At 40.5% G+C, this 18,194-nt stretch overlaps 1 protein-coding gene across 1 annotated transcript in view; it reads right to left on the bottom strand.

The window, feature by feature from the left end:
* tafa4b (TAFA chemokine like family member 4b) overlaps positions 1-18,194 on the bottom strand; it is a 49,875-nt gene that overhangs the window by 11,827 nt on the left and 19,854 nt on the right. Inside the window, exon 4 of the mRNA XM_049579573.1 lies at positions 9,087-9,242. Coding sequence (XP_049435530.1) covers positions 9,087-9,242 — 156 coding nt within the window. The remainder of the gene's footprint in view (positions 1-9,086; positions 9,243-18,194) is intronic.

Genomic DNA, 18,194 nt, shown 5'->3' with positions numbered 1-18,194 from the left:
GAAAAACAGACCGTAAAATGGCGTCATTAATCAATGTAATGGATATATCAAATGGTTGCAATTACTACACTGCAGACAAAAGCACCCATTTGTGCCCAAATGCTATATTTCATTTTATCAGAAAAAATGTGACAACATTTGCTCTGATTGGTCTAAAGTCTTGAATCTTGTATGAACATACTTTGGGCAAATATCTATTAGTACAACTATAAAATTTTTAGATAACATGAAAAATTACACTTTTAGCAATGGTCTAAGTCATGATTTTTGAAAAATGAGGAAAAACACCATGTGCATATCTATTAGTCATGATGTGTTAGCTTGAATTTGTGAAGAAAACTTTGTCTCTCTCTAATGCCTCCACAGAAAATGCCTAACATATTGAAATCAGAATTAGAATCAGTAATACTTTATTGACCCCCCGAGGGGAAACTGTGATTCGTTACAGTCGCTTTGATGTAAATAATAGAGAATTATAAGAGGTACAATTAAGAGTATGAAATAGAAGTATGTAAAAATAAAGCAATAAAATAAAATAGAAATGAAAATATGTATTAAAAATAAAAATAAAAGGTGCATTTCGCTACAGTGTTTAACACTAGTACTTAAGATATTAAAAATATTAAGAATAAAATATATATCGTCACTATGCTGAGGCTGCAAGTGTGAAATTTTAACTACAATAACAGTGATATTGATTGACTGGGGACCGCGTTTAACAACAGCAAAACTATATGCTTACACACCACCCACCTACACTAAGCATAGTCAGTAACTCCCTTCTCACACTCCCGATGATCTCTGGTAGCTCAATGGACTTGTATTAGTTTATGCATATGTACATTTTTATATGAGATTTGGATTATAGTTGTGTGAGAGATTGTAACCAGATGCCTCAACATAGTTTTGCCATTGCTAAACATGGTTCCCAATCAGTCAATAAATACATATGTTTGCCGTTTTCTGTGGAGACATGCTTGAAAGACAAAGTTTACTTAATGAATTCAAGGTGACACAGCACGACTAATTGATATGCAAATGGTCACTTTGTGGGACAAGTGTCCCTTTAAATGTCTTTCATGTGAAATATGTTTTACACTGAAAATATGTGCATGTCTTTGATATCCAACTTGTTATGAGTTCATAGAAACCAAACAGATGATTGTGCCCCTTGTAGTTTCTAAGAAACAGACATTTTGTTATCATACTCTATCTAGTCTTTGGGCACATGGGACTACTGTTATTTTCCTAAAATATAATGAAGTCCCATGTGCCCACAGACGAGATACAGCACAAGAAAAACTCCCTTTTCAGCCAAACGGTTTGACCAATTTTAAAAAATGTCTTCAGACTGGTGCTCAGGGAAGCCCAGAGCGCAGTGTCAGTGCCTGACACATTGTAATAGGTTAAATAACAAAGCAGTAATGTGCCTCCATTTAGCTTTGCAGGTATGAGCTTAACATTAAACGCTCCTAATGCGTCCATAATTTGGCACTACAGTGGAGTCATTCCTCATAATGAGCACCTTTACATTCAGCACACTGTATTTGATGTTAATACCTGTGCTTTGAATGCACGTCCTCTAATAGAGTAATTTATACATTGTTGTACTGATAATGACATTTAGTCACGAGTATGTTTTCAACAACTAAGCGAAGGGTAACAGCCCACATGGATTATGTGAGGGTAGCTTACTTTTTGGACATTGCACAGGCTTACATTCATTCCCTGGAGGTGCATGCAACCCTGGCTACAACCAACACATTCCTAACCAGCTGTGTGAGCTTAACAAAATTTGGCAGAACCCCGAGTGGGACAAAAACATTTTATTTATCCTGAATGCTACTGCGGTAAAACGCAAAACAGTGGACACACATTTTGTCTGCACTTAGACAAGCTATTTTGTCTCCAGATGTGAGATCTATAGGACGCAGACACACACATGCACCCAGATCACTTCTCCTGTAGAGTATTCTTAAAAACAAATTAACCTCTTGAACCCTATCGGTTGGCTATTAACAATTCTACCACTAAAAAACTCACTCAGTAATCACCTTACCATTCATATTCAGCCTTATTCTATCCCTCTAATTATGCTCACTCTATGTCTGTTTCCATGTGATGCACTCACTGGATGTAATTTCCTTATCGTAAAGCACTTTGTGCAGCATTGCTTGTATGAAAGTTCCTAAAGAAATAAAGTGCATTGTTACTATTACAGCACTAACTCTTTATTTACACACAACACTGTCACTAATTCTAATAGAAAATAAAATCAAAAAGAAGTGTGTTTCATGATTTAAAAAAAGAAAAAAAAATCCAGGGCGAAAATAATGTAGGGGCCAGAGTTCACTGTAAAAAAAAGTTAGTCTCACAGTAATGGGCCCCACCGTGCAGCAGCCAGTAATGGGACCTGCTGCCATTTACTCCTCTTTCAGCCTGCATCAATAATGTAACTCCATTTACACTGTGGCTTTTCTACAAAGGCTGGCTACTGAGAGGGGTTTGTCTCTTTCCATCAGTGCTCAAGCCTAAAAGGTGAGAGTAGTATGTACGAACGTGCACCCGCGCGAGTGTGTGTGTGCATGGATGTGTGTGAGATCTTTAGTAACTGTGAATTCAGAGGTCAAGCATGACTCATGAGATAAGTGCTGCTGAGCACTGGATTTGGAAGTGAGAGGTGGCGAGACTCAGGGGTGAGATCTGAATAGGAAATTAGAAAACCTCATGACTAGTGTGAAGGAGGAGTGTGTGTGTGTTTGTGTGTGTGTGTGTGTGTGATATTGTAAGGGAGACAGAGGAAATCTGATTAAGACTATCAAAACAAATGTATCATTGAATGACTTTCAGTAACATAGTTATAACCGTCTGTATTAACTCCTCATCAGTGTCACTCCTTCCTCCTGGTAACCAAGTCTTAAAGGAGAAGTGAACAATAGCAAATGCCTATTCTGAGAGACTGCCAAAGCTTCACATGATTCCTTATTTATCCCAACTTTCATTACAAAGCCAATCATCTTTGCTCTGGCTGCCTGATTTTATCATTATCAAGCAATCGTTCCCATCGAGGAACTCATCAAAGAGGTTAAACAACAAATCTACTTTTTTTATTGGGTGAAAATAGTGTAGAAATGATCCAGCAGGTGTGTTTGTGACGGAGTCATTTGAATGGGAAAAGCACCGTCTACTGGCCACATGCAGGAATAGCAAGAGACAGGATAGAGGCAGTGAGCTGGGTGCTATAGGGGTGGCTGTCATTGCTAACTATAGAAGGTGCTTGGATGCTTTGAGGACATGCGTGCAGCACAGGAAGTCAGACGTGATTCAAACTGAAATACAAACACATTACTGTTACTTTTACTAATTAATTTAAATAGAAGAAAATAACACACTAAAGGTGCAAAAGTGAGTGTGAGCAGTTTAGGGTGCAAATTTAAATAATGATAATAGTTGTGCTTTGGCTCCTGAGGACACTGGGCCCTTGTTAGCAACACAAAAAACAGATTTAATATTGTTTTATCAGCTTGATACTTCATGACTCTTAAAACATAACATGTTTAAATACATATGATTTTATATTCTCTGTATCTGTGATTGGTGTTGACTGTACATTAAACAGCATGATTACAAAATAAGATAAATAAAATCTAACTATGAAAATAAGGCAAAAACATATAAAACAAAACACTGCAATTTGCTCACACGTTATATTGAACACGACACTGATGGGCGATCTAACTGCACATTTTGTTCACGTGTTCATACTGATATCAGTTACGGCTCTGTCTGTTTGCCTGTGATTTAATAGCCCTAAAAATGCATTAAAAATAAAGTTTTAAACAGTTTGTTCACAAGAGGTCTGCAGAAAGTGTATAGGTTTGGTTTCAACATTGGTTGGGGGACACAAACGTCCTCACCCAGCAAATTCTGAGCACCAAACACTTGATTTCCTGTATTCTGGTGAGTCTATTCATCAGTTTGTGGTGGACACGTCTTCAACTTCATTAAAACGAAAGTCCTCTGTTACATTCATGTTTTCATTTAGGGGTACAAATGCACATGTTCTACACGTACACATGTTCCCCTCTCCTGGCAACATTATATATTTATTTTTAGTGTAATAAAAATAGTTCATGGTTATTTCTGTGTTTTTTCATCCTCATTAAATGTGCAGGTCCAGTTTGTGACAAAGAGAAAGGTTACCACTAAACACCCTCTACATATTGGGTTTAACAAGGTCGAAAGATAATAAAATAATGCAAAAATCTTGTAATAATTGCTCTCTTTTTTTCTAACACAGCAGAAGGGTCTGTGTGACCCCAAACAATGCAACACTTAAATCATTATCACAATACACACAACACAGAAAAGTGAGTTCTAAGTAGTTTCTCAAGTAAAATAAGCATTTTGCTTTAATTTACCGAACTAAACAACTTTAATTTCTTCTTGTTACCAAGCTATTTTGAGTCTGTTAATAGAAGCAAACAAACTAAAGCTGAGGCAGGGTGAGTGGCTTGTTTATTTCCCTCTTGAAAATTACCATATCATTTATTGACAGCATTAGGATGATAATGTGCTAATACTCTATTTTCACTGGAAGTAAACAACCAGGCCAAAAAAACCTGCAAATCTCATCAAGTTCCACATCTGAGAAAATACATCACTTCATCTTCATCCATACATCACATCACTCTCTATTTGTGTTAGTTTATCAGTCATTCAGCTCTATGCGGGTGTGTGAGTGTGTGAGTGTCCACCCCCTGGCTGACCTTAACAGTTTGAGTAACCCGCGTGCTTCGGAGACTCACTGGCTCGCCTCACATATGAGACAACTATGTATTTTCCTCTGGTAGGGGGCTAATACAGTGTGATTGGATCGAGTTGGCCAACACTGTGTGTGTGTTTGTGATCTCAGCGGAGCGTCTGCGGATGATAGGGGTCAGTGACACTGCTTGTTTCTTGCTGGGTAGGAGCTCGCACAGCGGACAAACGGGTGGAACAAAGGTCTATGAGAATGACCCGCAGCTTTCATCTGTCTGTCATCACTACACATACACACACACACACACAAAGCACATTAGCAGACACAAACACATGTATACATGTATATGCTTGCTGAGTGTGTGTGAGCAGGATTCCTTGGATAATGTGTTTTCTTTGTAATTTTTCCTCTACCAAATATATTTTGCATGTATTTTGTAATGAATGACTGAACATCTTGAGCAACATAATGATTTTATGCTCTGATTTTATCCACATTTTCCACCCAAACATCCCTGTTGCCAATTTGGATCCCCATTTGTTTCCACAAAGTGATCGCTAGTCTTCCTGGGTTCAACGTCTTGTTATGTCTTGACGTATAAAAGAGATCAGAAGAAAGTACTTTTTCCATTGCCATCTGTCGTATACTCAAGTGGCCTGTCTAGATATGAAATGGAATGCTGTCCCAAATAAAATCAGGCCTTTTAAACGGCAGTTTAAAATTTCCAGACTTGAGACCGAGGCCGTCTTGGCCGACAGCTGTCGTATATTTGCCTCTCCTTTCATACAACACAGGGGAATATGGAGGCAAGGAGACACTGGTGGCTGGGCTTCCATTACCTGCATTAGTGGCTTTAACCTTTCATGTTACAGGATCTCCTTGGGACATGACGAACCACAAACTGTTGGACTAGAGGGGCAGAGATATACTGTTTTAATTCACTTTATACTGAAAAGCATACTGTTTAAAACATTTTCAGAAGTGCACCAGTGTATGTGTATTAAAATAAAAACAAAGGAGACCACTGTAGACGTTTACTCACGGTTTCAGTTTCAGATCATGAGTTTTTATAGTGCTCAGTGTTAAGACAGCATTTTATTGTTCCTTCCTTTTGATATTTGTTCATCTTCCCTGTCTCACCCCTTGTGGGTTTCTTTACTGTGTGGCCTCACTAAGAAGGATAGAAAGGCCAGGTGTCATTTTTCCATCAGCTTTTCATGTTTTCATCCACCTTTAAAAGGTTTGGCTGTGTTTGTGCAAGAAGACGAACAGTGTCGTCCTGATTTTGTGCCATGAGAAAATCAATTTCTACACAGGAGTCCAAACTGGCAGCAATTTAAAAAGTGCAACCTATTAATCTTTCCTGCAATGGACTCATTTATTTATGTTGTAATGAACTGGGTAATGATTTGTTTTAGGTGAGATGACTCATGGAGAAAATTTAATGATGCAAGGATGATTAAAAAAAGAAGAAGAAAAAAAACATTTTTAGCCTCTTTGGCCCTCAGATTCAGCACTGCATGGATCATTACAAAAACATGTTGTGCAGTCGAGCAATGTCCAAACATACAAAACATAATTTGGAATTCTAGTCATGTTCTTAATGTGTCCAAAAGAAACCAAACATGTCCAGCAAAAAGAAGTCCTGCTAGAAAAATGTTTGAAAATGTATAGAAAATGATGCACAAGACATCCAGATTATTTCTCTTTGATTGGTTCAGCCATAAAAACACAGTGTTTTAGGTTTGCATATTTCCTTGACTGTAGGTTTCATGAAGTGTTGGAACAGAATAAACAAGATATTTTCATACAGTGTGCAAATTAAATGTTTCTACCAAGCGACAACCTCCAGGGCTGAAAAATGAAGCCAACGCACCAAGTGCCAAAAACTGCAGTTCTTTGTATGGCCACTTGGGGCTGGCTCCAGAAGGAAGTCAGTCCCCATCGACCCCCATGTTAAAATGCTCAACTTAAAGCAGCTGTGCAGAACTTTTTACCATTTATAAAACTGTCCCTAGTTCGTATCCCCTTGAAGATCCGCATATTTATTTGAACCCGACAGCTACAAAAAAGCCTTTCTCTATATGGCTATTTCGCGTAGCCTCGGTCGGGTCGGACACAGCGGAAGTCAGCAAACCAGAATATGGCACCCGGAGTCTGCACGCAGCGGCCCGCAGCCATTAAACCACAGAAGAAGAAGGAGCCGTGTTTACAGAGAGTGTTCTTCAAGTAAGCGGTACGCAATGGGCATTGCTGAACACATAACGGTTTTACCCGATGTATCAAGGACTTGGTTGTACTTTCGATGTCATGGCGAATAAAGAAGGAGCACCATCTAAAAGAAAAAGAACAGAAGAAGGCTAAACGGGACAGTGATAGGGCTCGAGCCCAAATGCATGTAAACCTCGGTCGGGCATTCACCAAGTGGAGAGAGCTGAGAGATTTAAAAGGTTTTAAAACTGATCCTGAGTTGGCCCTTTTCCTAATCGACAGGTCTGTAATTTTTGTTTTTATTTAGAGAATATACAGCAACTTGTTAGACGTTGTGTCTCTTCAATATGTGACGACATGGAAGTTATAAGCAAGCTAAATGTGACGTTAGCTGATGTGAACCGCTTTTGTCTAGTAACGTTACAACAAACGCCACAAAATTTGTGACTGTGACCATGAACACAAATATACAGCAGGCAGTTGTCCTCAGTTTATAAGAAATTCAGAGCTACACCACAACATTTATGATTTTCCTCTCGCTCTCCAAAACAAATGCATGCGGTAATTGCCAGTTGCAGTCGAGATTTTACGAATGAAGCCGAATGCTAGCTGCAGTCAGAATTTTACGACACCAGGCTGTGGGTGTCATACCGCTTCGACCAAAGGGGACGCTATAATCAACGAAAACATAAAGCTCTACACAGCTGCTTTAACAGAAGAAATAAACATGTTTACAGCCTGGTACAAAAAAATGGTTTTGGTTTCCATGGCTAATTTTAACATTCATGACAACTGTATGGGGGGGGGGCAATTTTAATATAACTCATGAGTTTACATTTTATTAAGTCTTAAAGTTATGCAGATTTGGGGCTTCTTGAGTGGCAGGCTGTCTGTGAGGCGTCGTTCTACAACGTCCCAAAAACCTGCTGGTTCATACCAATGCAACTAGATGAGCCAGTGTATCATCTCTATGCCACAACTCTCTGTACTTCCATTCTGATTTCCAGCTTTTCAGACTTATTTTGTGGCTGAAAATAATTTGTAGCTTCTTAAAATTTGAATGAGGATAGTGATAGTGAGATACTAGCTACAGCTGCCTTTGTAGTAGTGATGAAACGGCGAAAACAGGAACAAAATGAGCATTAGATGGACTGTATTCATAATAAATACTCCACAATGATAAGTAAGCAGCGCTAATCATTTAGTCAATGAGAATGTGTGTGTGTGTGTGTGTGTGTGTGAGGGGGCATAAGCACATACAGCAAGCAGCAGCAGCGACCCACCATCCATGAGGATGGAAACAGAAGGTTGGGAGGGGACGGAGCACCTGCTGCAGCAAATTAACAACGCTGTCTGTGGTCATTTTGATTTGACCAGCGGACTTCACTAGAAGCCGATTGGCTATAGAAACAGGTGACGTGCTTTACGATCTAAAACCAGCTGCGGATGATTTGTCCGGCAGAGTTGCAGGTGACACCATCAGCCGGCTTGAGTTGAGCTTTTTCTCTGCAACGTTCTTAAACGTTTTTGTCTTGGCGTGAATCACTGGTCTGAACTGGGCCTGTGAGTCAGATCTACCCCTCACTTCTGGTTCCAAAAAAACCAAGATGGCAACAGCCGAAATACCGAACTCAGGGCTTTAAAACAGGAGTCCACGAAGCAGTGGGTGACATCATGGTAGCTATGTCCATTATTAAATACGGTCTATGATTTAAAATAAATTTAGAAATTAACTAAGGGTTCAAAAGGTTGCTGCAGTTGAAGTAGTTGGTGCAACTGCATCCGACCAGTATAACCAGACTTACAGCTTTACTAGAATCATTGTCATGAAGGTGATTTGCTCAGGAGAAAAGTTCGCCTTCAAAATATCACATTGTGCTGGTTTTCATTACATAGTTTTAATATATGATGACATGTAAACAAATTAATATTTTTATAAGAAAGGAACCCGTACGTTGGCTTCTTATACTTGAAATGGAGATGTCTTATTGTGAGGAAAATTTGCACTGTTGGAAAATGATCTGGATTGAGAGGCTGTAAATACACTGTATCACTAGGGCTATATGAATATACACATTCACACGTACATACACACAGGGCTGTGGAGTTTTACCTTCCACACAGGAGGGTCTGGCTCTGGTGGTGCCAGCGACCTGCCCAGGGAAACAGGAACACTTGACGGTTTGAGAGCGTTCCTCAATCTTATTCTTATTACAGCAGCGATGGATGGCCACCACCTCACACGTCCCCTGCTTCACCTGGTACGAGACTGAGACAGACAGAGAAGAGAAGAGGGGGATTATTTGCGAGAAATTCATACGCTTTTATAGCGGCTTATTGGTGCTTTTAACGGTTTGTTGCAGCAAAGACTTTAAATTCAAATAAATTTGTGCTGCAAAGAAACAAACAATCTAATATACACCACAACAGCTTCTCTGAGGATTAAACAAATCTGCTGAATTATTTACTTTTGTATAAACTCCTCAATTTATTCCAGCCTCATACTCTCTGATTCATAAGTAAACACTCTTTAGTGATACTTTGCTTTTATTCTCAGCACAGTGCCCTCATTAACTTAGACACCGAGGCGCCTCTGTTGTTGTCACTGTGTGCAGAGGGGGGAAAAAATCAGAGCAAGAAATGTTGAAAAAATAATCATTTCTTTTGATTCCTTTCAAACACAATAAACCACTTGGTCTAAGTAAAGAAGAGACATGCACATTTTATGAGTCATGTGGTTGAGGGTACATCTTTATGGACTGTGTCTGTGTACAGTACTATATACAGTGTGTCTGTGTGGGGCAGCTGCATGTGTGCTACCTGTATTTGCACATTTTACCTCTGTGTCAGTGTGTTCTTCTCTGCATTTGTGTGACTGTGCATTTAATTCTGTAGGTCACAATTAACAGTATTTGAGGATAATTGCTTTTCACCTGACACCTGCGACACACAAAAAGCGTCTAATCTCACCTGATTATCTGCACACTTCCCCGGGGACCTTGGTCTGGTTAATTATAGCATTCTCTTGACAGTAATGGGACAGAAGGGCACACTTAGCTTACATAAAGTAAATTTTAACCCACAGATGTGTGTGTGTGTGTGTGTGTGTGTGTGTGTGTGTGTGTGTGTGTGTGTGTGTGTGTGTGTGAAACATTCGTGTGTGTGTGAAACGTTCTTACAGTTGCAGTCATGTATGTAGCAGTTTATATCTTTATTTAAATTTAATTTTTGTTTGTTTTTGAAATGCTTGGTACATGGCATATATATTATTCCTTTCAGGGATTTTTTTTTTTTTTTGTATTTAGGAGACAGACTCTCGTACATATATCTAGTAAAAATAAACAAAGAAATCCAAGAAGTAAAGGGGGGAAAAAAACAAGGAAAACATGCCATACATATTTTGAGAGTCTAACTACAGTGTCACATAGTCACAGAGAAGACTGATAACTATTAATAATAATATTACATTTTATTTATAGGCACCTCTCATGACACTCAAGGTCACCTTACAGGCGGAGAAAGAGAAAATAACAGCAGATTAAAAAAGTCAACGAGATAAGGAATAAAGTAACATAAAATAAACATTCAGCAAAACAAGTTTACAGTAAATAGTGGATGTGTGTGGCTAGACAGACAGGAGGCTATTTGAAAGAGGTAAGTTTTGAGGTGGGATTTGAAAGTGGAGAGAGAGTTGATGCTACAAATGTCGGGTGGGAGGGAGTTCCAGAGGCGGGGGGCAGAGCGGCTGAAGGCTCTAGACCAGGGGTGTCAAACATATGGCCCAGGGGCCAGAACCGGCTCATCAAACAGTCCAATCTGGCCCACTGGATGACATCGCACACCTGATATTGAGGCTAAGAGGTGCCAGGTTTCAGGAAAGTTGTGGAAGAATGGCGGAAAACAAATTTCAACCAACAGCTTCAGTACAAAAGAATCTGTATCAGACTGCTATCTCAGAACAATGTGGGTGGAACCCTGTTTGGTGCTTGGGCGCAAATAAAACAATTTGCTCGAGTGAATTACAAGAAAAGCCAGTGGAAAGACGCCCTTAGACACAAATTCCTGCAGGGCGGCACAATGGACGCGACGCGAACAATGCAAAACATGCAAATTTAGCAGCACCAATGAAGCAATAGCGCGATTTTGTGTCATACGCTTGTTTGCGAGAGTTGAAAAATCTGAACTTCAGGGACCAATTCCCACTGTGATAACCAATCAGCACTGAGATCCTCCAGGGATGTATGATGCCGAGAACACACCGGCGGAAGTTCATTCATTGATTCAGTGGTTTCACGTGTGTATAAAGCGAGTCAACACAAAATATTCTAGCGATTAAACTCGCATGAGTAACGCGACGTGAAAATTCACATCGCGTTTGCTGTGAACACAACATTAGACTGACAAATCTTAAGATTGGAAATGGTTTGTAGGGCAGAGGATGACATAACCTGCATCTTCAATAGCTTCCACTTTAGTGGGAAATTATTAAGAAAAGTCACATGTAATGAAAGTGAGTAGTCAACCGACTGAATGTGAAAAAAACTGAGACATACTGACATACTACATAATGTGCACATATTTTTCTCAGGATATCTCAGGCTGTTTGAATGTTTTCAGAATGGACTTCTTTACCCTAACAAAAGGGGAACAATCTAAAGGGGTTGTTATTTATGTGATGGTTTTACTGGTCCAGCACACTTAAGATTAAATTTAGCTGCATGTGGCCCATGAACTGAAGTGAGTTTAACAGCCCTGCTCTAGACCCCAGGGACAGTGAGGTGGATGGAAGAGGACGACCTGAGAGTGCAGGTGGGGGTGTGGATGTGCAAGAGTTGGGAGAGGTACAGAGAAGCCAGGTTGTGTATGGCCTTAAAGGCGAGGAGTCGATGTGGTATTTAACTGGGAGCCAGTGAAGTTGCTGAGGGACAGGAGTGATGTGATTGATGGAGGGGGTTCTGGTGAGAGTTGTGGACCATTTAGGTGTATCCTGTATTTTAGTGAAAGCCCAATACCGATCCCAGGGGGACGCCCCTTCCTTCTGATCTCCACTTATTGTACTAAGCATACATTCATATGATGCTGTTTCCACCATTGCACTAACCCATTCTTCCACTTCTTGAGCCTTGGTCTCAAAATAACTTTAAAAAAACTGTTACTATCCCCACAATAACAGTATATGCACACTTGAATATTTTTGTTGTTTGGGATCAGTCCCCCAGTAAACATAACTACAGACTTAAGGGGATTTCTGAACCCAACCAACTACTTAAAATGTCTAATAGCTGGATCCAAGTTGGTCTGAATAACCTATGTTTCCACTTACAGTGTGGGAAAGCTCATATTTCAATTTTACATTTCCAATAAAAAGCAATATCTGTCTGTCCACATACAATACAAAAGCATGAGGGTGCCGCCAGGATAATGTGTGCACAGGCTCATGTTTCATCTAAATGTTAAGAAGTGTTTGCTGTATAATGCCTATGCTAATGTTACATTTCGCTCAGCACATTAAACCCATGAATCTCTCAGGAGGAGGGTTCCGTGGCCACCTGAAGGAAAATGCGCCGACCACAAATGTTGAGGAAAATGTTTAGTAAATCTAATCTTTGCTTATGGCTTCTGAACAGATTCCAGCTGCCTTATCTTTCCACTCAAAGCTTGTTGTTCACTCCTGAGAGTCTCTGGCACATCTTCCCGAGCACAGCAAACCCTGCTGGTGACATTACTACCTATAAGCCTCTTTACAGCCCTGGAAAAACCTTGGTTATACTGTACCATGAGCCCAGATTTCATTTATGGACGTGACTTTACCCAGGCTCCAAAACTTTTCATGCTCAGCTGAATGAGCTTTGCAGGCAAGACACAAAAGTGCACACACACACACACACACACACACACACACACACACACACACACACACACACACACACACACACACACACACACACGGCGGCAAACACACAAACAGAGCACACACACACTCTGTAGAGGGTTCCATTTCTGCAGGCCGTGGCCCCTCTCATCCTTTCTGATTTAAAGTTTGTTTGTTCTCTTCTCCAGAGAGCCCCATCAATGATCCCAAGCTCTCTGAGGGCGCCCCTCCGCTATCATCCCTCCACTTTCATTTCCCTCACTCCTCTGTCTCAGGCTCTCCTGAGGCTGGAGCAGCTGCCGGATTACCACCGTGCACACGCACACAAACACATATAGCCGATATCCACTGGTAAAAATCTTGAATATAATAAAACTGAACCAAATTCAATGGGTCAAAAAATATCAGTGCAGCCATTATTAAAACGATAATAATCACAATTAAAGCACACAGTTACAATGTGAAAAAAAAATCAAATTGCTTTTGTTTTAATCAGGCTATACCAGCGTTATTGATCTGTACTGAAAATTGTTTTGACAGTTTGTGCAGAGCGGTCACTGGTTGAGACTGGTCAATCAGCTGCCCCCATTTCAGATATAGGCCGCTTGTTAGTGGACAGAAAGACAGAGGGAGTCATGCAGAAGGTAGAGCAGTGTTGTTACAGGTCAGAGGGTTCACAGGTCTCCTCTCTTTATTGCCTATGTCAGACCTGGGCCAGACCTGTCTGTATTTCAGAACTGTAAAGCTTTGAGGATGTGTGTGTGAGCAGTGAACTCCATTTATGTTCCTTTTTATGTTAATTAAAAACTTAATGAAGAATAAATGAGAACGGGGTGAATTCAGGCTGGTGTACTGTCTGTGAGGTCAACAGGTTGGAAGGCCTCGGTCAGGTTTTCAGTCACAGCTTAATGAAAAGAGAGCCCAAGGTGCTCTTCAGGCAAATACTCTAAAAGCCTCCCTTTCATGGCCAGTTCAAAAGGACACTCCAAACAACTTCAGTGTGTTTCAGATGTTGCCTGTGTGGCCTTCATCAGGGAACAGCACAATAATCTGCATGCAGAGAGACACATTTTTTACACTGACGATGATTCGCTGCCGAAGCAACGATCGTTAACTGGAATCAAATCACGAGTAAAATGTGACAGAGATGTGGCTCTTTTTGCTGCCAGCAAAATATTTCTGAAATGTCATCACATCACTTACATTTGTCTGATAATTTAGTGAAGGAATTTACCTCGCTGAGATTAATGTCAGCCTGAAAGATTCAAGTAAATCATGTCATGCTGATAAAAAAAAGGCTGTAAAAGACACTTGAAGTTGTTTTAGTCACCACTTTTCTGTCCATGAAGCCAAATGCTTCTCCAATTGTGAGTGCCAGGCCTGATCACTAACTTTGTCTTAAAACCCAGATAAATAATTCATTTCTTCAGACCTGCACAAATTGGCTACTTTCAACCAAAATACCATATCATATCTCGAAATGTTGATTTCTTTATCCTCGGCAAATTGAATTAACAGTAAATTAATTACATCACGACTGTCTTAGTTTGTGGTTTTGCTCTCAGCTTCTGAATCAAGAGCAAAGTCAAACTATTTGAGAGTGAAAAACTGCCATCAGCTCAGTGATGAGGTGACAACATTTCTATGTGGTGTCACAGAAATGCGAGTAAAGAATAAAAACCACAGTGTGAGCAGAAATAAAAGACTTGGCTACATCAGTGTTTTATATCAGTGACATCCTGACCTTTATTTTATTGCATTTTTTTTTTCACTCTAATAATGGACAGCTGGCATTTCCTCCCATGCAGAAAAAGTTTCATCATGCTGCACCAATAATAATGTGCATGAAATAGCTCAACTAGTTTGTGAAAAACATGATAAAGTAGGTGGATATATAAACTTGTGCATGGATTGACTGTAGGCTATATGTTGTATTTGTGGGCCTGTAAGTGTGGGTCTGTTTCAGAGCAGAAATGTACATCTGTGAAGGAGCAGCACTGCTATGAATTATACCCTTGAGCATCCAAGGTGTGTACACGATCAATAAAGGTTAGAGCCATACAGAGTTTACAGCCAAAATCTATTTAATGTGGGAGAAATGAACTCAAACCACCCACTCTTGTTGACCTGAAACAACAGGTGTAAAGCAAGTTCTTGAGTTTATGGCAAACACTCCTATAAGACTCTCATAATGTAATGTTTATAATGTTAGTGCACAGTAAACATGTTTCCATGTGTTGTTTGTGGTGAATTAAAGTGCACAGATGTGGCTGACGCATTTCATATTAAATTCATCGAGGCTAGAAGCCTAAGGGGCCGTACACACGCCCAGAAAACACGAGGTCGGGTGCTGGGTGCTACCCTTGTGTCTCTTCAGTGCCAGCTTTCAAAAGCGCGGCGGCAGGTTGTGTCTGAGGTTAAGCAACCATAAGGGCCATACACATGTCACATTTTTAGTGCCATCAAATCCAATGTTTTCAATGTAGACGCATGGCAGGTGCGCTGAAACGCACAAAAAAATTGCTGCAAAAAAATTGGTCAGTTTGCTGTTATCATGCCATTAAATGGTCGTTATCAGTGTTGATAAGCACCATGGGTTAGTAGGGGCCGACCACATCTACCATTAGCATGAGAAGACCATTATCAGGTCATGAAATGAAACTGTCTGTGAGTGAGAAAGGGCTTTCTGCCACAAAGGGCCTTCACACAAAAGGGCTAACCCTAACCCAGGAGACCGAGGTTCGAGTGCCATGTAAAACCAGTATTTATGCCCAGCCATGATATTTTTCCTAAGTGTTGCCAAGTTGTTTTAAATCTAAAGAAAGTGAGAGTGAAACCTACTGAACTGATAAAGGCCTTCTGAACCTACCAGTAGGTGTAGCAGGCCCCTACTGACCCATATGTATGAGGATTATGGCTACAAATAACCAACACTTAATAGGCTGGATTGGGTGCAAAACTATGTGTTTCACGTAGAACGAACTGTTCATGAATGTTTCAGTGCAGCCATACTAACCTACAAACACATGTCAGCAACTGTCATATAAGGAACATGTGATTTTTTGCAATGAAATGTCACTGAGAGTACATTTTCAGAAGATGTTCCGGGAGATATCAGCATAAAGTTGGGTCAATATCTCGCTGTGGCTACAACCAAGTAGCCTGAATAGCAACAGTTCAAAATGGGGACAAGTCCCAAACATCAGACAAGTAGTCTGGAGTGCAGACTGAAGTGCTGCAGCCTGACTGTGAGCACCCTCACTTCTGTCTTTCCTCCACCAGCCCCTGTTCAGAGTGCTACCCCTCATCTGCTTAAGATTCATGTGTTGAGCAGTCAGCCTGCAGCTATATACACATAATAACAGTGTATCTAATGTCTCAATGTTGCCTTTAAACCATTCTGTTATGGCCATCTCAGTGTAATAGAACCCAGCACACGCTGAGATGAAAAGACTTCTCAAGCATGGCTAAATGCTTTTATTCCCACAGCAGGCAGAGGGGAGGTGGGGTGGGAGGTAAGGTGGTGGTGGTGGTGGTGGTGGTGGTGAGGTGGTGGTGGTGGTGGTGGGGGGGGGGGGGCAACAGTAGCTGGGCAGCCAACAAACCAAGCTACCTTGAACTGATGGGTTAGCCAGGCGATTGATGTATTCTGACAGACACAGGCAAGCAGGAGCATTGTGCAATTTATCAAAAAGCTGTGTCTTTCCCCCGTCAATACCTGACAGGCATGTCTACCGCTATGAACGGCTAGATATCTAGAAAATCTGTCACAGGCGGCAAAGTCGATGTAGAGGGAGCATATTGTACATCTCTATAGGACCACACAGGTTAGTCTCAAGTGAGCAAGGTAACAGTGATCAGCTGTGAGGAACAAAGGGAGGACCATGTCACATATTTTCCCGTATCCTCTCTACTACTAATCAACATATTTGCATATTACACCTAGCTCCTGGAACTCTTTTTTTTTCTTACAGTCCTCTTTTCTTTCCTCATTTGCCCTCTTAGATCACTCGTTGCCCTTCTTTCCCCTTCTCCACTTGCTCCATCTCATCCTCACCCCGAACCTACACAGCCCATCAATACTCCTGACATTATCAGTGTTTAACAGGCCCACAGGCTTTTTGCTAATTATCATAACAGGTCGCTGGTACGGCTGAGTACTCCTGCACAACAAATCTATCCCCAGTTAAACCTGCTCGCTAAGGAGACAACTTATAAGCAGCCTTAGATAAGGACACACAGACTTGGTGTGCAGAATGCTCAGATTTAAACATGCATGGACACACATGCACGCAATTGAGTCTACAACAAGCTTGCTTATGTGTAAAGTGCATGTAAGTATGACAGTATCTCTTTTCATGCGGAAAGAGGCGGCAATGTTTTTTCTCACATGTGCCGAGGAGAGCAAAGGAAATCCCACTAACTTCATGAATTCATTAAGAAGTGCATCATTTGGTGAGTTAAAATATCATTTCAAGAGTACGTTGGGATTAGCCAGGTTTGTTGTCATGCTATAACAAGCTGAGAAAACTTGCAATACACACTATTAGTTCTGCACACTCCTGCAAGCTAGTGACTGAACTGCAAGTCTCAGACTATCGAATTTCAAGCATTCAAACAAGAAAAGAAAATATGAGAGAATACATGAGAATGCTACTGGAAGCTGTAAGAGCACGATCAATCAATTTACCAGCAAAGACAGCCTGACGTTTATAAGAGAACCAACACATACGCTTGGACTGCATCATTATTTGTGTTGCCTTGCCTTGCTGAGGCTCCTAGAATGCAATTTATTGTGTGTCTTGCTTATGAATTGCTGCGTGTTATGGTTATGAAATGCAGTAAAAGATTAAATGAAAAGCACTGAAGAGCTTACTGTTGTGCTGAAGCATTTGTTGCTGCATGTTGGCAATATGTTTCACAATTTTCCACACAGGCTGGACTTATTTTTGAGGAGAGCAACTGTGAAAGTGACAGGATGAGTGATAAGTACATTAGCAGATCATTTTTGTGTGTCGAGTGTTTTGACATGGGATTTCTCAGAATGTGTTGTTTAAGGTCAATATTTTTATTTATATGTATATATTTTAAGATGTATCTGGTGTTTGCTGATTGCAGGGCAGATGAAACTTGACAAAAAACTGACAAACTCATCGTGGACACTTTGTGTGACACCTGCCAGGTATGAGCTGAAAATACCACGGACACTATATCTGTGAGCAGGAAACATTTCTACATAGCTCATTCCCATGAGAGTACTGCCAGGAAATAAGAAGCAAAGCAGATGTTATTTTTCTTCCACAGTTATTCAAGGTGACAGCTGTCAGTCATATTATGTCTGCATGGTTA

Source organism: Epinephelus fuscoguttatus, linkage group LG1, assembly GCF_011397635.1.
Source record: "Epinephelus fuscoguttatus linkage group LG1, E.fuscoguttatus.final_Chr_v1".
In the NCBI taxonomy this organism is placed as follows: Eukaryota; Metazoa; Chordata; class Actinopteri; order Perciformes; family Serranidae; genus Epinephelus; species Epinephelus fuscoguttatus.
This window is presented reverse-complemented; position numbering and strand designations above follow the sequence as displayed.